The 22,275-nt window shown below is 38.0% G+C and overlaps 1 protein-coding gene across 2 annotated transcripts; it reads left to right on the top strand.

The window, feature by feature from the left end:
- Nucleotides 1–1,022: 1,022 nt before the first annotated feature.
- tbx3a (T-box transcription factor 3a) lies at nucleotides 1,023–9,649 on the top strand. Of its 2 annotated transcripts, none has more exons than XM_059358716.1 (7): nucleotides 1,023–2,060; nucleotides 3,140–3,407; nucleotides 3,907–4,053; nucleotides 5,006–5,082; nucleotides 5,642–5,799; nucleotides 6,189–6,832; nucleotides 7,796–9,649. In XM_059358716.1, exons 1-7 carry the CDS (start codon nucleotides 1,669–1,671, stop codon nucleotides 8,246–8,248), a joined length of 2,139 nt encoding a protein of 712 aa, XP_059214699.1. In that variant the 5' UTR covers nucleotides 1,023–1,668; the 3' UTR covers nucleotides 8,249–9,649. The 2 variants fall into 2 exon arrangements, with proteins under 2 accessions (XP_059214699.1, XP_059214698.1); XM_059358715.1 differs by having other exon boundaries at nucleotides 3,140–3,422.
- The last annotated feature ends 12,626 nt before the right edge of the window (nucleotides 9,650–22,275 follow it).

Below are 22,275 nucleotides of genomic sequence, written 5' to 3'. Positions count from 1 at the left end.
TTCAAACACGTACGTTTTGATACAAGAATTGATAAAACACGAGCACCAGTGAACACATCCCCATAGACTCTGCTGTTCTGCTTGTGCGTAAAAACTTGTGATGTGGGAATAAAAATGAAAATATCCAGCAGAGTAAAAGACGCAGTCATCCAAAAGCTTCATCTGCTCCACATTTATATAAATCTGGGAAATAGTTTTCTTTAAAACACACTGATTCATAACTGACTGCACACACAAATCCAAATTTGGGGCTGGAGAGGAAAATGAAGAGCAAATAACGGAGTGTGTGTCTAAATATCCAATATAATAAAATAATAAATACATCCATAAGCAGCCTAACAAACAAAATAAATATATAGAGATGTCATAATAAACTATTACTGAAGCGGCAGCATAATATTCTTATAAACATTACATGAATGGAGCGCCTCATCCCGTCACACGCTCATATTTTCCTCATTTCAAAAGGAAGATGTTACAGTAAACTACTCGGCTGCTTTTCTGCGCAGTTAGAAACTTCCACTAAGTGAATACTGTTAAATAAATGCAGAATAAATATATTTGTGAATGTCAATAGTGTTAGCGATATGCAAAGCAGAAGAAGATTGTGCTTGCATGGGGACAAAGGAGGAAGTCAACAGCCCCAGCAGAGCGGAACATCACGCCGACAGAGCGAGCCGGTTTCCCGGCTTGGCTCGTCCGCTCTCCCCGCTCTCTCGCTCGGGACTCACAGACCGACCGATAGCGCAACTTCTCTAACGATGTTGACATATTCACACAACACAGGGTGGTGTTTCACGGCAAAGCCCTTTTGAGTTTCCAAACACCTTTTTATAAGTCTGAAGTCTGTCCCCTCCACCCGACCTGTTAAAACCACGCCTACGCAGCCACACAATTGGTCCGAAAGCGTCAAAGAGCCAATCAAACGGAGCGCTGCTGCTCGTAACATGCAACACATCCATACAGTATGAAGCCCTATGGGCCACAGAGGCGCTAGGAAAATCACGGAGCTGGGACCTTACCACCTCTCTCTCTCTCTCTCTCTCTGGCCGTCAGCGGACTCCTTTCTCTGCACACGTCTTCCTCTGAAATGTGTGTGTGCGCGACAGAGAGAGGAGGAATAAAGTGTGTGTGTGCGTGTGAGGGTGCATGTCCGGAGCAAGTAAAGGCAGGGGGATTATTCGGCGCTATCGAAATATTTCAACACGTCGCCCTCGCTGCAGGACTGAAGCCAATAAGAAGGAACGCATTTTAACAGGAATGCCGATATTGTAAACAGCAGCAGCAGAGAAAAGAATGCGCTGCAGTCAATTAAGTGACTCACCCAAGTTGGTTTAATTCGGCTAATGTCCGCGAGCCAGCGAGACGCAGAAAGGTGTCCGATGCGCGTCAACCTCGGAAGAAAATCGGTCTCGCAGCACTTTTGAAGAATAATGGAGAACATTTTTGCATTTCTTTGATCAGCTGTAGAGATTTCCCGGCAACTTGTGAAAAATAAGTGGATGCTTATTTCTGCAGAGCTGAAGGAGGAATTTCCAAAAGCTTTCCAACTTCAGATTTTTATTTTTTATTTTATCTTCATTTGCTCCTCTTTTACGCAGGCTTCACTGTCGCTAGAAATATTGTTTCACATCCAAACAGTCGTCTGCAGTTGTTGCCTGCACTTGGATGAACTTCCTGATGAGAGATCCAGTCATACAGGGATCAAGTATGGCATATCATCCGTTTATACCTCACCGGGGTCCGGAATTTGCCATGAGTGCAATGCTGGGTCACCAGCCTCCTTTTTTCCCGGCTCTGGCGCTCCCTCACAGCGGCTCCCTGTCTCTGCCGGGCGCCCTGGGGAAGCCGATCATGGACCAGCTGATGGGAGCCGCGGAGACCGGCCTGCACTTCACTTCGCTGGGGCACCAGGCTGCGGCCGCCCACCTCAGGCCTCTGAAGACTCTGGAGCCTGAGGAGGAGGTGGAAGACGACCCGAAAGTTCACCTGGAAGCCAAGGAGCTCTGGGAACTCTTCCACAAGAGAGGCACTGAGATGGTGATCACAAAGTCCGGAAGGTGAAGCAGATTAATATTTTTATGAGTGTTCATCCTGAAAAAATATATTCTATTATCTGACATATAAATTGTGTATATTAATGGTGGAGTGTTTATTATTTTACATATAGCCTGTACATGTATAGATATTTATACAAATGCCACTTGGATTTAGGTACAGTTCTTATGAATATTTCATGCAACGCTCTCAAGCCTTTTCTATTAGTCTAATATTTATTAATTAAACTTAGAGTGCAGCATAATTCACAATTGCCTTGTATATATGGCATTTATTACACGGTAATATACTTTATACAATATACAAACTAAAGACGTGACCACAAAATTATATATTTTTTTAGAAAAACACTATAAAAAGCTTTGAGTTCCTGTGTGTTAATACAGCCTGCAAACTCAGAAGTAGTGTATAAAAAACAATTAGCATGTATAAAAACATGAGTTTAATGACTGGAAATCTGTAATAAGCTGTAGAATTATTTTGTAAAATAAAAAAGTCTGGTAGCTGCTGTATTTTTCTTATTAAGCCTCCAGTTACAGTAGCTTCCAACTTCTCGGATCTGCACAGATTTCCTCATATAAACATTTAGCTTGCTTCTAATCCTATTGTTAATTGTGTCCAAACTTTACATTGACGGATTATTCCGATGAAATGTCAACTTGTGTGTGTGTGTGAGTGTTTGTGTGTGTGTGGAGCTCTGACTAAATTATTATCGTCATCATCACAGTGACAGTATACAAAGATGGCTGCTGCAGTCTGTGTGTCTGTAGGCCTTTCGAGGCATTAAAAATCAAGACACCATGCAAAGCGTTGGCGTGTTACAGCACAATCAGAGATATAATAGAAGAAGAATACATTTGTTTTTTAAACTTTTTATTATAGGGACATTTTTCGGCTGATTTAGCAGATAAATTAAGAGCACCCTGCAACACAAAACTTATTGACCTGGCGCACACTTTTTCAAATGCAAATAAGTTATGTCCATGTAAAAAAAAGCTTACATATTTTTATTTTATCTTGTTGAATATTTTACAAAATTTCTATGATATGAGTGCTTATCATGTGTTTTCCTTGGTCCCAGGCGGATGTTCCCCCCGTTCAAAGTGAGGTGCACCGGTCTGGACAAAAAGGCCAAATATATTCTCTTGATGGATATTGTTGCAGCCGACGACTGTAGATATAAATTTCATAACTCCCGATGGATGGTGGCAGGGAAGGCCGACCCCGAAATGCCAAAGAGGATGTACATTCACCCGGACAGTCCGGCTACTGGCGAACAGTGGATGTCAAAAGTCGTCAATTTTCACAAACTAAAGCTGACAAACAACATCTCCGACAAGCATGGATTTGTAAGTTCAACTAATGTATGTCAATTTTCCTATTTATTAACATTTTACAAGCCAAATGTCATAATATTTCACATGTTGATATTTTGAAGTTTTACAGGAATTTTATTCTGTTGGCGGAGATATGATTATTACAAAAATATTTTTAAATATTAAATTAAAGGAAACTACAAATGTCATATTGAGATAATCGTAATTGTATAATTATTACAATTAATTAGAAATTTGATTTCATTTATATAGACATTATTGGGTCTATAAACTGATTTATTGAACTGATTTAATATTACAACATGAATAATTTTAATGATGTTTTTTAAATTATTTGCAATTTTTACAGCATTGTAATATTCACAAGATTTAATTCATCTACATGTTGTGATATCTGATTTTAAATCAGAGCTTGTTATTATGTAGTATTATGAGAATATTCTGTAACGACTATAGTAAATGCTGGAAGTGGAATAGTGCGCTTATGTTTTTCTGTCATTGTGTGTTGCAGACTATACTTAACTCGATGCACAAATATCAGCCTCGCTTTCACATTGTGAGGGCCAACGATATTCTCAAACTCCCGTACAGTACCTTCAGGACTTACGTTTTCCCTGAAACGGATTTCATTGCCGTGACTGCTTATCAAAATGACAAGGTAAGCACAAATATTGCTCATGGGCTTAAAGTTATACCCCGGAATATTTTCCTCAAATGCGGCTTGTGTGTCCCCCTTATCCTGTCAGCCGCGCTTTCCTCCCAGTCTTTCATGCTCTGCACCATTTTGTTGTCATAAAATATGAAACGCGTCATATTTGTTCGACCCGGTGAGAGTGGAGGATCATAGTTGGGGGGATGATGTTTCGAATAAGTGCCATATTCACCAGCCTGTGGTAGGAAAGTAATAATTCTGAGGAATGTTATACAGGTTGTCTTCCTTTTCTTTAATCACGTGGAAAGGATTTGGCATAGACCCAGACTCACTCTCTCTCTGCGTGTGTGTGTGTGTGTGTGTGTGTGTGTGTGTGTGTGTGTGTGTGAGAGTGAGAGAGAGAGAGAGAGAGAGAGAGAGAGAGAGAGAGAGAGAGAGAGAGAGAGTAAAAGGGGTTGGGGGTTGAGAAATGAGGAAAAAGAAGAGGGGCAACACTGTGCGGTTGAATGGAGAAAGAGAAAGAAAAAAAGGGGGAGCATGTTGGTTGTTTCAGACTGTGCTGCGTGGTAACATTTTATTCTCTGTGAGACATAAAAATAATGAAAATCATCTTTTCAACTCTATGATATTGTTGGGAAATAGTGGCAGCCCTCCCCTTCTCCCATGTGCAGTGGTAACACTGCCGGAAGTTGTGTGGGAGTAAAGTTTTTCAAAAGTTTACGCATGTTTCCCTCTCATGGAAAAACGTGCCAATTGGAAGACTCGTGTTCTCTTGTTGCGCGCTTGTGTTTTGTGTGTGTTTCATCTTGAAAACTAAAAAATAATATGAATGTGGTGCAACTTGCAGATGAGAAATTTGCCTCGAATTTACCAGCACTCATAAAAAGAACATTTGAGAATACTATGGGGATGTAAACTGTGGCTCGCTGATCTTTATGCACAATTTTAATTATTTCAGATAACCCAGCTGAAAATTGACCATAATCCATTTGCCAAAGGATTCCGTGACACGGGCAATGGGAGACGGGAAAAGAGGTAAGATAAGAGGAAAAGATTATTGCAAACACACACACACACACACACACACACACACACACACACACACACACACACACACACTTCAGACGTGTGTAGATTTCTACATGTGACAGGCAGTGATCTCTGTGGATTAAGCCTGTGTCAAAGCTTCCTCATTAACCCGCAGGGAGTTCACAGTTTCTAATCAAATATCTTAATAAGCTAAAGTGCACTATAATTCTTACAGCTCTGGTAGCAATAGAAACATGTACATGGTTATTACTGTAGTTCTTATTAACCTACTAGGCCTATATCCACTTTCTAATTATTATTATTTTTGATTATAAATGTATCCCAAAAATGCTTTAAAATGGCCAGTGTGACATGATCGATGAATAAACGGGCACTGTAATGGATATTCTCACCTGCAGCAGGTGAGTCAGTGCTACAGTCAGAAGCTTCATTATCTCAGATCTGAATAAGCCTCCACAGCACTCATCGTGTGGCTGATACTGTGATCACCGCCTGTAGTAATAATAATATTAATAATAATAATAACCCAGGTACTTGTGCACAGGAAACAGCTGGCTCTGCAATCCATGCGTTCATACGAGGAGCAGCAGAAAAAGGAGAACGGGGCTTCAGACGACTCCTCTGGAGAGCAGGCTCCCTTTAAGTGCTTCGGCCAGGCCTCGTCCCCTGCCGTGTCTACCGCGGGCCCCCCACACCTGAAAGGTAAGCTGACGGACCCCACAAGTCACTCACAGCTCCGGTCACAAGTCGTGCGTGAAATCGTAAAAGTTCTATTGTGGCGAGAATTCCCAGGCCATTTACACTGGAATATTAAGAACGTTGCTGTTATTGAGATCAACAGCAAACATGGATATTCTTACTAATTGATATGTCAATTATTGTCAAGGAAGACATAAAAAACACTTTTAAATTAATGGCATGTACATATTCAAATGTTAGCCTACTCGGAGCCAATGTGGATTCCCATGGTGCAAATGTGCCCTTCAGGTCTATGTCTTACTCCACTTGTGAGATGCAGCTGCACTTTGCTGATATTGTTTTCATGATTCACCAATGTGCAGAAACTGATTCCACTCCTCCTACTTTGGTAGATTTCTGCGACAGCGATGAGGACAGCGATGATGAGAGCAAAGATGGACACATCAAAGACGGTCCGGACTCCAGCAAGATTTCCACGACCACAAAGGACGGGAAGGATCACGAGGGGAGCCCAGCTAAGGGGCATCCCTTTAGCAACACTGACTCTAGCAGCAGGACGCGCGACAGCGGCCCCAGGACAGAGAAAAGCCAGGCGGACTCACGGCAGAGCCCCATCACCGTCATCTCCAGCACCACCCGCTCCGGAGAAGACCTCAAGAGTCCGAGCCTGGACCAGCCCAAAACGGACGAGTGCAGGTCAATAAGCAAGGACAGTTTCATGCCTTTGACTGTTCAGACTGACAGCCCGCACATAGGCCACGGTCATTTGCATAATTTTGGATTTCCAACAGGCCTAACAGGACAACAGTTTTTCAATCACCTCGGGAGCGCGCATCCGTTTTTGTTGCACCCGAGTCAGTTCAACATGGGAGGCGCGTTCTCAAACATGGCGGCGGGCATGGGGCCACTATTGGCAGCTGTCTCATCGGGAGGGGTGAGCACCATGGACACAACTACCATGGCATCACCTTCGCAAAGCTTGACGGGAGCGCCGGGCCTGCCCTTTCATCTGCAGCAACATGTCTTGGCATCACAGGTAAAACCTGTTTTGTTGTTGGGCCGAGGCCTACTCTGAGACTCGAGTGGAGCACATGTTGAGCTGTAATGTACAGCAGACTGTAGGCCTCGGAGGCCCATATGCCACAGTTAATATGTCAGAAATTTAAATATGTTTAACGTGTGTGCGTGTTTGTTTAGTTTTATTGCCAAATGGGCTAAAATTCAAAGGAAAATTAGGCAACTGCTTCTTGACTGATTGGGCGATTAGAAACAACGTTTATCACCTGTTTTCTCTTGGCGTCATTGTTACAGATATCAACTTTCATTCATTAAGAACAACAGCTTTGATAGACAGACTTTGCAACAGCTAGAGGTGTCGGCCAATCTTTTTGACATGAGCTCATCAAGTGTGTTTTAAAGCTGCAAAGGCGAGTTTTAAAACGCCTCAGAGAAACATTGTGTTTAATAGACAACAAATTTGCTTTTTATTCCATTTATCGTCAGTGTTATAGCTGCACAACGTGTCCTACCTGATCGCAGCATCAGACAATAGGAATTTTTATTTGCATTACAAATTCTTTAAACAAGCAGCAAAGCTGTTTACATGCTGGGCGCTGGAGCTTTGCGCCACAGCATTTTGTTGGGATTTGACTTGTGAAAGCCTGTGTGAATGGAAGCATTGAGAACAGGCAGATTTAAACTGATCCAAGTTCTGTTGTCGACAATATTTGTCAGACAATGTCATTAGCAGTGTGATAATCCAGTATGAAAACAAACTCGAGGACAGTGAAAGTAAAGCACAAGAGCTGCCCAGAGCAGACTTCAAATCATTACATTTACGCACGAGTTTAACCAAAAACATGCAGATGCGTAAAAGTTTATTATCATTCACTTCCTTTGGATATTTCTTGTATATATTTATATATTCTTCTAGGGCCCTTCTAGTACAGCTTACAACATCAGCCTTGTTGCTCACACTCATGTCTCCATTTCTCCACAGGGCCTCGCAATGTCTCCGTTTGGCAGTCTGTTCCCCTACCCGTACACGTACATGGCAGCAGCGGCTGCAGCCTCCTCGGCCGCCTCCTCCGCGGTGCACCGGCACCCCTTCCTGAACGCGGTGCGCCCCCGACTCAGGTACAGCCCTTACTCCCTCCCCATGACGGTACCGGACAGCACCCTGCTCACCACCGGCGCCATGCCCTCCGCCATGACCGGCAGCGGAGGCGAGCTGAAAGGAGACGGCATCGTTCCGGCCAGCCCGGTGTCTGGCGTCACCCTGGATTCCACATCGGAGGTGACCAGCCACTCGTCCACCATATCCTCCGGCTCCGTTTCCATGTCGCCAAAAACTTGTACAGAGAAGGACGCAGCCAACGAGCTGCAGAGCATCCAGCGCTTGGTCAGCGGACTGGAATCTAATCAGGACAGGCCACGGAGCGGCTCCCCATAGTGTGTGTGCGCTTTTTTTTTTTAAACACACCACCTGCTTCTCGTTTCGTTGTTGTCATGAAAAGTGTTGACGGTGATGAAGACATTAACAGTAGGAGGACATCCTCGTAGATTCATGCAGGTTTTAAAAAAAGAGGGGGGAAAAACTAAAAAAAAAAAAAAACTTAAAAAAAACTAAAAAAAAAACACAAACTTTTTAGTTTCTGAAATGCACTTTGGTTAATACACATCTGATATGTATATTTTTCTTCTGTTTTTGTTAAATTAAACAACACTTTTATCCTGTCATTTGAATACCGTACAAGTATTGAAACTGAAAAGTTGGCATGGGTGTGACTTACAGATTTAGGAGAAGTTGCTGCTGTGTCCTGTCTCCTAGAACTTTATTGTACACGAGGAGAAATGTGTTTTTAATATGCACTCTGAATTGATTGGACTTATTTGAATTCACTACCGTTTAACCTACCTTATAAAGACTGCTGTATTTTGTTATTAATTGGCCAAAATGTTGCATGCCCCCTTAAAAACCCCAACGAATGTTATTTTATCACATAAAATGAAACGAAAAATATAAAAATATTCTGTTTTTTAGTATAATTAACAAAAAAACTTTTTGTTTGAGTTTCCTCTTAATTAGGTTATCAATATTTTTTCCATGCCTTTTTTTTTAAATCAGAACAGGCCTATTGATATGACTGGTGCTCCGGGACAAATGTGGCCCAAGCATGCGTAATTTAGCCCAAATGTCCAACAGGCAAAGGGAAGCAGGCATTTAAATATTAAAAAATGAAAGGTAGTATTGATTTAAGGTGTACATAGGGATATATAAAATATTTATGTAATTATTTCATATTGTTATTGCGTGTAAATACAACGGAGTAGTTTGTTTCTAGGGATCTGTTCTTAATTTATTGTCGATATACCTGTGTAAAGATAGTTTGTGGGCTATTATCCTTTTTGTTGCCATCTGCATTTATACCCCTCTTAAAAATATGGACTTTATTCCTCCCCGAATATCCACTGAGCTAGTTATTCACACTCATGTGCCATTGTATTTTTCATTTGTTGTCCCCGTGTGTGAAGTGCTACTGTTTTTTAAAACGAATGAGAAAGCGAGACAACGCACTGCACCAATGGCTTGGAGAATTAAAAAAAATCTATATATATACTTGTCTTGATAAGAGCAAAAAGAAGTGTCGTTGAAGTGTGACAAAAGTGGACTATTTTTTTCTGTTCATAAAATACGTTGCGAACTGATCGTACAAAGTGCCGCATAATCGAAAATATGAAGGTTTCTTTTGTGTTTCTTAAGTTGTCAATGGGTTCTGTTGTATTGGAGTTATGTCTAGTTTACAACATCGACATCGTGTTCTTGAAAGTTTCAATAAAATATTGAAATGTCTTTTTTTAGTGTGTGTCCCTCGATTTAACCAATTTACAGAAACTGTGGCCTTTATAATTTTAAAGGGACAGTCCAACCCAAAATTAAAAAAAATGTTTTTCTCTTACCTGAAAGCGCAATTTATTTTAAGCAGTTTTATGTTGGAGCTATACGAGGCAGAAAATAGTTCCTATACATGGAACTGTTCTGTACAGAACAAGATATGTGGATATTATTTTATTTTTATTTATTTGTTACATTTTTGCGTGACAGAATTGGGATTTCTGGAAAGAGACATTGCAGTTGAGTTTCTTTTAATATTTTCTTTGTTATTTTTAGCACTTTACGCACCACAAACCAGGTGTCATATACTGCAATTAAATTCGAGAGAAGGTACAACACGATTTAGAGTGATAAAAAGCACTACAGGTAAGAGAAAAATATGCTGTTGTTATATTGGGGGTGAACTGTCCCTTTAAATGAACAGATTTAAGGCTGACTGTGTACGAGACATCATCATAGCTTGTAAAAAAAATTAAAACAATAATACAATCAAAATGCTGCCGCTATGTTTCTTCTCGGGCTTTGGGGAGGTGAAGAAAGTGTCTCAGCTCGCTTCCTCAACTTCAGTAAAGCCCATGTGAAGATATACGTCTAAGTCTGTGTTCAAAGAGTCCAATTAAGAGAACTCAGCTCCGCACATCATACCTGGGATTCCTACCTGGACAGGGGGCCGCGCTCTGTAATTGCTTTTTATTGGTCTCATTGGCGTCAATTGCAAGGCAGGGCATTAACTCTTACAGCTACAGTTTAGACTTTTATTTTCTTGATAATGGAAAAAAATAACACATCCTGAAATGTACTGGGAATTTATTTCTAAAAAGAAATGACACAAAAGGAGTAATGTGGTGTGTCTTCTGAGGTCAGCTGTATGGTTTATCACATTGACCAAATGGTAATTTGAGGTCACCCAGAAGTGATAGCACCCCTCATTGTCTGCATCACTTTAAATGTGGTTTTAAATGTTTGTTGCAAAGAAGACTCGCATGAATCTGACACTTCTGTACCGCCTGCTGAAGATGTGTTGCAGTCTGAAAGCTGAAAAACACTGTGAAATCCCTTGATTACCCTCTATATTGCACCTAGAGTCATGACTTTATCAACACCGTATCTTTATTTGTATATTGTCTGGTTAATGTGTAGCGAGCGTGGCGCTGGTGAATAGGTGTAAACCTGACACGAGCTGTCTCAATTGGCCTGTCTTATTGCTCACCTGGCGCCCTGCGATGAGCATATCTTCCATTTTATTGCACGGAAGGCGACAATGCGTCTGTAATCAAAGCAAGAGACGACGCCCCCAAGCGGCTACAAGCGCTGCCTTATCTCACCGCACAGCATAACAAAGCAAAAGGACAAAACCTGGGTGAGACCTCACAGAGGGCTCAGGGATAAACACTGTTTAACCTGCTCAAACAGCTCCTGTCAGTGATTATTATATCAATAAATGCATATTAATGATAAAAGACGTGCGTAATTATTCTCATCCATACAACTTTACGCACAAAAACAGCCTCAAAATATATCTTTTTTTTTTTTTTTCATTTTAAGTGTTTGCTGGTCACAGTACTACCCTCGCTTATTAAGCCTTGACCACGGATATTATAAATTATGACATAAGGCCTTGAATTATTTTCTAAGAAGAGACATAAGAATTATTTTTCTCATTCAATAAAAAAAGTAGTGTGTGCCAAATGTGTATCCACTTCCTTTTAGTTTTGACAGCTGCTTAAGACTACTACATATGTTTCAATATTTAGACGACTAATTATTATGTTATTATAAGGCGGAGCAGCTGATGGCATTTATTAATTATTCATCTTCACTATGCTTCTTGGGACTGCGCTTGTTTCATGGCGCTTATTTTGTCAGAATTCACTGTTTTGACCCTTTAGTTCCAGCTAAGGGGGGCCCACAAAATATCAACAATATTGTTAATATTTTCTATTATTATTATTACGCGTCAAAAGTCTAGATTCAGGGAAAGTTTGTCTGCTTGCTGGTGTAAGAAAGAGTCTCCAGTGTTGCTTTGAAGGCTGGAGTTGTAACGCTGTATCGACAGGCTCGTCTAACAGGTTGCTGTCACACACATGCATGTCACGGGTCAGCTGCCCCATCTAGTGGCCGTAAATCATAAATGGCTGGAGAGAGAAAAAAACCGCACTGCCCCCGTTTCCATTTTTAATGTGTCCTAAAATGTGTCAGTCACTGTTTGAAGATTTCTCAAATGTTATTAAATTTATTTATTATGAAAATTAGTATAGTCTGCTGATTTAATAAATCTCGAATTGTGAAGTTTTTGTGTGAATATTGGACATCTCATTCATGAAATAAATAGTGTTCACATGCACTTATTCTCCAAATCAAGAAAATCAGACAGTTATATGCATATAAATCAGTCAATTAAATAAATACATTCAAGCACATAATGAAATGTTTAAAAGAGCAAAAAACAACATTACTGTTTTGTTTGGCTGTTTTTACTTAGAATAAACTCAACACCTAAATCAAACTCTAACATTGCTCACAAATTTTTGAACAAGGAGACAACTTGTAGTGAATTCATCCAGCCATATCCTCATTAAGTGATTATCTGTAATCTGAGCCTTGTTGACAGTAACAGTGTGTTCATATAGAGAGCAGACTGCAGGACAATCTTGCAGAAGTAGAAATGTCAAACCACCAATTTTGTGTTTTAAATTACTGTAACTCAAAAGTAGTTGAGTGAAGTTGAACAATATGTTGTTGTAATTTTTTGTTAATGTTGTAGATGTTTTCTGCATCACAGTTACATTCCAAGAATGTGTTTCAACATGAGCTCTGATTTGGGATTCTGCTGACTCGATCATAAATTACATACAGGGTGGTAGGTGTGTCTGTGAGAACGAGAGATGGTTGGAGCTCTTTGCTTTTTGGACTGTTTTAAACATAGTTTTAAAGGTTGAAGATGAGCGTTGTGGTCCATTTTGCCATGTTCTATTAATCCGCAGTGATATCTCTTTATTGTGTCTGTAGTTTTACAATGATGAGTAGGTCAGGAAAATGTTAGGAATATAGTTTCTGGTGTTTAAAAGAGAAAAAAATGTCCAATCACTGTATATAAAAGAAACATTTTCAGACCAAAACCTAAAGACAAAAGTTGATTTTCCTTAGAAATAACAAATATCTTGAAGTTTTATATTTACAGTAACTTTCTATAACAATTCATAATAATAAATACGGTACATTTTAATTATAAAGGTTTATAACTGCTACCAATAGTAAACACTTGCACTAAAGTGCAATCATGAAGGTTTTATTTAAAGCAGTCAAAGAGTGAGTGAATGTTTAATAAACTGACATAACAAAGGAAGCGTTCAGTGGAAATGCTGGCTCAGACTCCATTGAGAACATTGACAGCTTTTAAATCTTTCCATTGTTGGATGGCAATTACAGTATTAAGGTTTTTATTTTGTGAATGGATGTGTAAGTTGTTTTGCTAAAAGCACCGTCAGTCTGTTAATGCTTAATGTATTGTTCTCTACATAATCTGACTGTTTGCTCACAGGAAAGGCTGTTTATGATATTTCTGGTAGATCATTTAGACTGTACACACACACACGATAGAAAAACAGCCATGCATTTACTGATTGCATGTGGTAGCAGTGGCAGTCATTGGGATTGTACCTTATGATTACATGTGAATAGATTATTTGATTTTTGCTCAATAATAAAAGCACACTTGTTTGATTGTTTTTTAAAATGTCCAACACAAATTGATGTGATTTTTGATTTTTTTTAATTATTCCTGTTGGGGATTTTTTTAGAAGATTAACCTTGTTTACTATAAACAATCAGCACCCAGCTGTATCTCTGCAGCCTGCAGCATAAAATTGCCAGTACTGGGATCATGTGTTGTACACACAGTACATTACACACACAGGCCTGAAATACAATGTAATGTACAATAGTAAATCAAATAAAAAAAATATTTCCCTCAGGATTATTTAAGTGTGTCTAATTATTACTATTATTGTTATTGTCATTATTATTAGACCTATTAAAATATATTTATTTTATCTTAAAACTATTGAACTTCTTTACACATTTTCTGCCTTCATCGTTGCATGGTGGCTTAGAAAAAAATGTAATAGTTAAAAAAAAACACTGTCCAAAATCAGCAATCACATGCCAAGATGTAAGTTTTCTGCAGAAGATAATGATGGAGAGCAAGAGGAAGAAGACAGTTTTCCTTTTTATGAAGGCATCAATGCATTTCTATTTTAGTCTGCTTTGTCTGTTGGTTGAAGGTTAGGAATACTTCTATTGCCATGGCAGCTGCACTTAAATGAAGTGACAGCGCACTCTAGTGTCCAATCAATGTTACTACAGAAAAAAATCTCCGTCTGTCTGTGTGTATATATATATATAGCTTAAATAATACATATAATATATATATATTAAAATATAATATAATATAATATATATACATACATATGTTTACAGGAGCTTAAATAAAATATTATTATATATATATATATATATATATATATATATATATATATATATATATATAATATTTAAGTAAAGTGATGCTAATTTAAAAAACGAGAGGAAGATGAGTTCAAACAATTAATTAATAATAGAAAAATAATTAGTTTTAATTAATAGTTTTCCATGCAAAATGGCAGAAAATGCAGTTATTAGACTCTAGAGACGATGGAATTAAAATGTAATAATTTCCGTTTTGGACTGACAGTTCAAGACATTTAAAGACATCCCCTTGGATTATTATAATTTTTTACCATATATTGGTATTTTGTAGATTAAATGATTATTCAAAAACCTGCAGATTAATCAATCATGAAAATAATTATTAGCAGCCCTAATGTAGTTGTGGTGGGAAACATTTAGTCTGGCGTGTCAATGTGTAACTGATGAAAAGCTTATTAATAGTTAATTATGATAAAAAAAAAAAAATTAATAGATCAAAGTCTGATTAATATGTGCAAGCATGCTAATGCTATTCTATATTAAACAGCTAATATTTTATTATTATAGCCCATCTGTATGCAAATATACAAATGCATTTACTGGCAGAATAAAAGTTAATGTTTCTGTTATTGTTCTGTTACATTAGTATTGTTGTAAATATTACAATTATTACTATTATAAGTGTTACTGCAATTGTTGTAAATATCTCTAAAGTTTGATTTCACTTAATTTAAATTAATTCCATACTTTTATGTGCATGTGATCATCATTTACACATTCAGAAATGTATTTTAGGAATGTGTGTGTAGTGTAAAAGTAGAACTGAGCGTCTGAGACACACAGGATGTCTCAGTGTAAATATGTTGTGTAAGGTGTCCCCTGTAGAAAAGAAGAGAAGTCTGTGTGCCAAGATGGAAAACATCAAACAGAAAGGTGATAATTAAGCTTAAGGCTTTCAAAGACGTTGAGGAATGAAAGCGTGATTTCTGACACTGTTTGTTTTACAGCAACAAGCCCGGGAGGAATTAACAGGACTTTGGTGTTGTGAGAAGGTGCAGCTCAAAATATCACTTTCAAGGATAACGTGACATTGTTCTGAGGCGTTTGCAGCTCACCGACATGCCTACCTGTCAGTCAAAGTGATTCTCAGTTTCTGTTTCTGTCAGCTCTAATTCTACTCCGTCATAAAGCTGAAGCCTGGAGCTGTCGAGGTGTGTTATAGCTTGCTCAAGGACTCTTTTGTTGAATCCGCCATACAAATCATATTACAAAATGTAGTGGGAAATATTTGTTTTTACTGTTGATGACACCAGAAGCTGTGCCAAATCATGTCAATTCTACTCAGAGTAGAATTTATATGATTTGGCACAGCTTCTGGTGTCATCAACAGCAACACAAAATCACATTATTGGTCTTAAGTCTGTCCACAGATCCCGTTTGACTGATTAATTTACGCCGTCTTTGGGATAATTATCTTCAGTATTCAATCTGAGTCATTCCTGCTTCCCTACAGTCCGTGGCGAAAGAAGTAGTCAGATAATTACTGAAGTATGAATGGAAAAGTATGAATACCTAACCAAAAAAACCTCCACTATGAGTAAAATTCCTGCACTTAAAACTGTGTTTGTATGTTAAAGTATTATCAGCAAAATATATTTCAAAGTAAAAGTGCTGCAGTAAAATGTTCCCTGTCAGTGTTTTACTATTATATAGGATGTTTTAGATTCATATTACTAGTGAAATAATGTCTAAGATGCATTTTGCTCTTATTGATTTTTAAAGTTTTACAACTTTTAACTCCTTTATATACCGTTGGGTATTTAATAATTGCTAATTAAATCTATGTATCTTGAAAAAGTCAACTTTTTATGGGATCGGAAAAACAACCTTGTTTTCAGCATTGTAAAAATGCATTTTCCAGCTGATCCGAGAGAGTTGTTGAATTCTAAAACATTTTAAAGAGTTTATTTATCTTAACAAGTAGAATCATTTTCTCAACACAAATGAACACTTGATCCTTCAGTTTATCAGAAAGATACAAATTTAAAAATCACCAAATTTGGAGGCTTGTGGTTTTCACTGAACAGGAAGGGGATATAAATTGATAAAACAATTGTAGTAAGCGGTGGTGGAAAAAGTATTCAGATCCCTTAAGTAAAAGTACTAATACCACACTGTGAAATTACTACAAGTAAAAGTCCTGCATTCAAAACTTACTTAAGTAAAAGTACAAAGGTATCATCATCAAAAAGTACTTAAAGTATGACAAGTAAAAGTATTCATTATGCAGATTGTTTTATATATTCTAAATATATTATTACATTATTTGTATTGATGCATTTATGTAAGTAGTGTTTTAATTTTGTATAGACAGGGCTAATTTTAACTACCTAATATACTGTTATGAGGTATCATTTAAAAACAAATGTCTAATCACTTTAAATTGATCATGTGTTTCATGTTAAATCTTGACCTGAAAAGTAACTAAAGCTGTCAGCAAATTGTAGTGGAGTAAAAAGTACAATATCTGCCTCAAAATGTAGTGGAGTAGAAGTATAAAAATACATAAAATGAAAATACTCAAGAAAAGTGCCTCAAAATTGTAATTAAGTACAGTACTTGAAGTAAATGTACTTCGTTACATTCCACCACCTGGAGTACGTAGTAAGAAAAGTGACAGAAAAAAAGAAGTGGAGAAGAAGTATAAAGTTCAAATACAAGTACTTCACTTGTACTTGAGTATTGGTCATAGTTATTATTACTTGAGAAAAAAGGAAGTGAGGAAGTGAGGCGACGTACTATAATGACAGAGAAAGTCCATTTAGGCTGGATGGGAGCTGGTGGTGAATGGGTCAAGCAAACATGTGTGGTGTGTGAGGAGGAAAGAAGACGATTTAAATGATAAAAAACTGGTAAATGAGTAAGTAAATAAAATGAAAAAAATACACATACATACTAGGGGTGGGCTATGTGGGCAAAAAAAATCTTGATTTTTTTTTCTTCAGATAACTATAATCTGACGATATCCTTTAAAATTTGATTATTTTAAATAAAAAAATAATAAAAAGAAAAAAGCGTTTAAATTCTTCTTCTTACCAGGACATCTATGGGTGGACACAATGTTTCAGAACAACAGCTCTTGTATTTTGACTCCCAGATAGACTTAAATGTAGAGACATTAAATGGGTAAACATTCAGGTTCTCTTTCCTGAGTTAAATTGTGCAGCATACAAGCATAAGCAAATAAGTGGCCTTTCGTTAGTTTTTGCACATTGTCAAAACAACATTCATGATATTATCATAGCCAATACATATCGCCTACTTCTAATACATACACACACATGCATTAATAATACTAATAGAAACAGCAACTTCGGTTTGGGTTCCACTGTATTTAGTTTCCTGATCCTTATCTTAGAGGTGTCAGGCAGAGGGGGAAATTGAGACAATGAACAACAAAATCAAATTGATTAATATGTTTATAGTTGATTTCTTCATTTGCAGAAAGCGTGCAACAAAATCACTGAACCAGTGAAAATCAAAGCACTTAAACAACCAAACAAGCCAAATACTATACAAAGAACTTTTCCAATAAAATGCCAAATATTGCAAAAATGGTTTTGGAAATAATATCAAAGTCACCAATTTCTCCTGATCATTTTTAATGTAACCTTTTCAACAAGGTAATATGTACCTGACATTTGGATGGATAAGAGAAGCGGGCCACATGTGTGGTATATCGTGTGAGGCATGATGCATTGTTTGCACATGCAAACCCACTGATTCTCCGTTGTCTTCTACTAAATGGGTTCTTTACATGCTTTTCACTCATTCAAGTTTCTTAAATAGCCGCCCAAGTCTAGCCGCAGAATCCCTCCTTTTAAGAGAGGACGTTTAATCTCTACCATCAGCTGGAAGTTTAAATGAGCTGTGGGGAATAGGAGAAGACAGCCAACTCTCCCTTCACAGGCCTAATAGTCTCCACCATCAGCAGCACTTCATACACAACCACTGGCTGGCAGATTAGAAGGAAGGCTCACCACAAACAGAGACGGACGCACGCACCAGCATGCCTGCAGATTCAAATCATATGCATGTGCTTTTATTCAAAGTGTATTTTGGAAATGCACAAATTGTAATATGTACAAATACATTTACACATGATGACCTTCTAATGGGCAATGCAGCGATCCACCCACATGCACACACTGCTTTTGAGTTGATTGAAGTGGGCTGTGTGACGGCAGCTTTGGTCCCACCACAGTCACTCTCTCTTTGTAAACTGATCTCACATTTCCAGGTTCTCTTTTTTCTTTTTTTCTTCAAAGAGATTTCTGTTTTCTTTATACACACGCATCCTCTGAACAGCACAAAGTCGACAACAAAATCCAAATCCTTCTCAAGCAGCGATGTCTAAAATTATGCATATTTGTTATAAGAAAACAGGTGGAGCCCTCTGCAGGCACTCCTCTGTCCAGCAGTGCAATCAAAAGACACTTCAGTGGCTCATTAAATACAACCATGCACTCTTTAGCCATGACGGTTAAAACTCTAGCCAGGGATGACCAGAAATAGGTTTCTGAACTGTTGTGGAATTGTAATCTACAAGTATTAGGACTCAAGGAAACAAGCACACAAAAGAGCATTGGAGGCAAATGGATTGGAGGTAAAATGCATTTTCATTTTTATAAAGAATTTTCGTCAAGACATTCACCTGATTGGTGTACACAAGGTCTTGAAACAGAATCAACAAACCCACATCAAATCAGGAAATACCACATACACCGTGTACAGTAATACTCTTGCTTTATGTGATCTGAAACAGCTCTCAGCATTATGTACAGGTGCATCTCAATAAATTAGAATATGATGGAAAAGTCCATTTCCAGTAGTTCAAGTCAAATAGCCCCAACCAAGTATTGAGTGCATATAGATGGACATACTTTTCAGAGGACAACATTTCCATAATAAACATACTTTTTAAAATTGGTCTTTTGTAATATTAAAATGTTTTTGAGACACTGAATTTTAGGTTTTTATTAAATGTAAGCCATAATCATTATAATTAGAAGAAATTAAATAAATTAAGACATGAAATGTTTCATTCTGCCTGTAATTGAACTATACAATGTGTTATTTCACTTTTTGATTTGGATTACTGACATAAATAAACTTTTCTATAATATTGTAGTTTATTGAGATGCACCGGTCACCTCACTGCAGGCGGTTCTTTATACTGGTGGAAATGTATGACTCCTAGAAAAGACTCAGAGGTCAGAGGTCAAGCATTCACCAGCAGAAAACTCTCAGTATGCATGTAGGTATCTTTACATGCACTGACACTGTTGGTCTTCCAATCACATCAACATGCGGGCAGCTGACATTGGGCGAGAGGCAGGGTACACCTTGGACAGGTCGCCAGACTATCACAGGGCTGACACATAGGGAAAGACAAGCATTCACGCTCTCATTCACTCCTACGGAAAGAGTGTGAGGAAGCCGGATGACCCAGATAGAAATGTGGAGAACATGCATACTCCATACAGAAGAGCCCCAGGCTATACAGATTCGAACTTGCAACCCTTGTGCTGTGAGACGAAACCATTACACTACACCACCTCTGCAGATCATATGGTTGTCTTAATTAATTAACAGTTTAAAAATACTCAAACTTTCAAAAAGTGAATACCATGACTGCTTGTTTGTTAAAGGGGTCACTAGTATTGATAATATCTTCAAAAAAACTGCCACTAAAACAACTCCAAAAATGAGTTATATAACTAAATACAATGCTAGCGGAGCAAGACTGCTAGAAGCAATGTTACAAACAAAACAAGCAAACTAGTGCACGTCTCAATTTCTGTTTATTTCAAAATTGCCCCCAAAAACTAGATCTGGAACATTATAATGAATCCTGGAAAAGCTGCTGGAACAATGTGAACACAACAAAAAGCAAAGCAACTGCCAATAAAGAGCTCACTGGAGAAAACAAGCACAGGCAGCCATACTCCCTCTAGCAATCTGTGAATTTAAATTGCAAACATCCAATCATAATTAAGAAAGAAGAGCATACAGTATATACTTATGTGTTCCAGTCAGCAGATTATTTTTTCTGTTATTGGTTTTGTTTAATGTTCCAGCACCTAAAGGGAAACTCCCACACCCACTTAATGCACCAACGTCTGTTTACCTGGATTCAACCTCATCCGTTTACAGGTCTAAAGGAGCACTATTGCATAGGGGGAAATAGTAGTATAAAGTATTTTGTGACTGCTGAGGGAGCTGTGAAAAACTGAACTGATACATTTTTGCATTTATGTGATTTCTTTTTTGGCAAATGGTTTTGTAAAAGGTTTACTATATTTCTTTCTCCACATGACTCCATCAGTCAAAATGCAAAGCAACAACAAAACAAGTAATTTATAGAAATCAAACCTGCCACTACTGCCTGCCCAAGCAGTTAATGGCAACTGAAAATACTGTATTCTTCTGATACATTGTTTGGTTCGTGTCATCACAATTCATGCAAGAAATTACAGGAAGCTGGCACAGCTGCAGCAAAAAATAATACAGTTATACCTAAATATAGTGCATAAAAATGTTTTACTCCTCAATGACGAAATGTCTAAAAAAATAAAAAGGTCCAAAGTTGGTGTACCACAATTTAAACCATTAAAATCTTTCTCATGACATCATTTTTTAAATTGCCAAAAAGCTGCACTCCTTTTTTGAGGCTGTGATAGACAATAAATTATAACCCTATCCTTATTGTGCATATCTGTGTGTGTACATGTTAACCAAAATAAACTGAAACCAATGTGGACAATTGGACACAGAGGACAGCCTCCCACCAGCTCAAGGGAAGCCACACCGTGGGACATGAGTCAAACTCAGATGAGGTCATCATCCTTTCTCTGGCAACCAACAGTAGTCTGTATATGTCACAGCCCAGTTACCTGCGTCACAATCTCATCTGAGCACAATGTCAAATTCAAGCCAACTGATCTCCCAGAAATTACACCATTTCCAGTATTGTATGATGCAGAGTGTCTTCTCTTCACACCTAAAACTGCAACTTGGCCCCACTTCTGGTAACTTTCTTTCTTTTGCTCTCTCCCTACAGATGTTTTTTTCCAGCTGCCTGTATAACTGACTTGGTTCACAGCCTTGTGAGAAAAAAACACTTTGCATTGAAAAGCCATGGCCAATTTTCAAAAGAAAAACACCCAAAAGTGGTCATGGTTTCTCTTAAGCTAACATTCGTGCATACAAAACAAATAATTGGTCTTCCGTGTCAAACATACTGACAGAACTCTCTTCAAAGTGGTAAGCAAATACTTATAACTTACATTCATCCCTTATTGTCCTTCTTGGCCCAACATCAGTCATGTAAAATGAAATAAAATACCCATCTGGTGAGAAAGACTCATTTCCTCAAGAAAAAATGCCCATCACCAACATGAAGTCTATCATTTGTGTCATTTTAAACCATGAAAAGCAACCAGCTTATGTGATATTTTGCTTTAGATTACCTGCAGTGGTGTATGGTTGGTTGGTCAGGCGGTGAAGGCCCAGGAGTGCAATTGGAGCTTCTTTATTGCAAAAGAACACAAAAAATTATTTCAGTGACAGTCTTTTAAAAAAAAGACAGCTCTGCACTCACTGTAGGTGACAACAACTGTAGCTAACCTCTATCAGCACTGAATGGTCCAATCACTCGAGAAACACTCCAAACTCCTTCTTTTATAGCCCATAGCTCCTCCCACTACAGTAAAGACCACTTAATGAATCAATTCAATCATATAAGTTATATTGTGTTCCAAAAAACATAAATATCATAATTAATCAATAAGCGAATCACATTAAGCTTGTCAAACAGATTATATTTTTCGCAACAACAAAAAAAGCTTAAAAACTGATTTATTTATTTTTATCAAAAAACATCCCAACCCCCCTCTACCTATCCAACACTTGGCACATTCCCCCAAGAGCACCTCTGAAAAAGGTGACCAAACTGGCTCAGGGTGGTTTGGCACTTCCTCAGTCTGAAGCTAAAGGTGATCATGTGCAGCAGGTAAGACACAAACTGATGAAATAAAGATGTCAAAGTCCAAATC

This window comes from Centropristis striata, chromosome 19 (assembly GCF_030273125.1).
Source record: "Centropristis striata isolate RG_2023a ecotype Rhode Island chromosome 19, C.striata_1.0, whole genome shotgun sequence".
Taxonomy (NCBI): domain Eukaryota; kingdom Metazoa; phylum Chordata; class Actinopteri; order Perciformes; family Serranidae; genus Centropristis; species Centropristis striata.
Note: the sequence above shows the minus strand (reverse complement) of the source record. Positions and strands in the feature narration are given on the sequence as shown.

Coding starts and splice junctions, on each gene's coding strand:
- tbx3a (XM_059358715.1), top strand. CDS start 1,669: ATGAACTTCCTGATGAGAGATCCAGTCATACAGGGATCAAGTATGGCA. Junction 4,054..5,005: donor CTGCTTATCAAAATGACAAG/GTAAGCACAAAT, acceptor TAATTATTTCAG/ATAACCCAGCTGAAAATTGA. Junction 6,833..7,795: donor AACATGTCTTGGCATCACAG/GTAAAACCTGTT, acceptor ATTTCTCCACAG/GGCCTCGCAATGTCTCCGTT.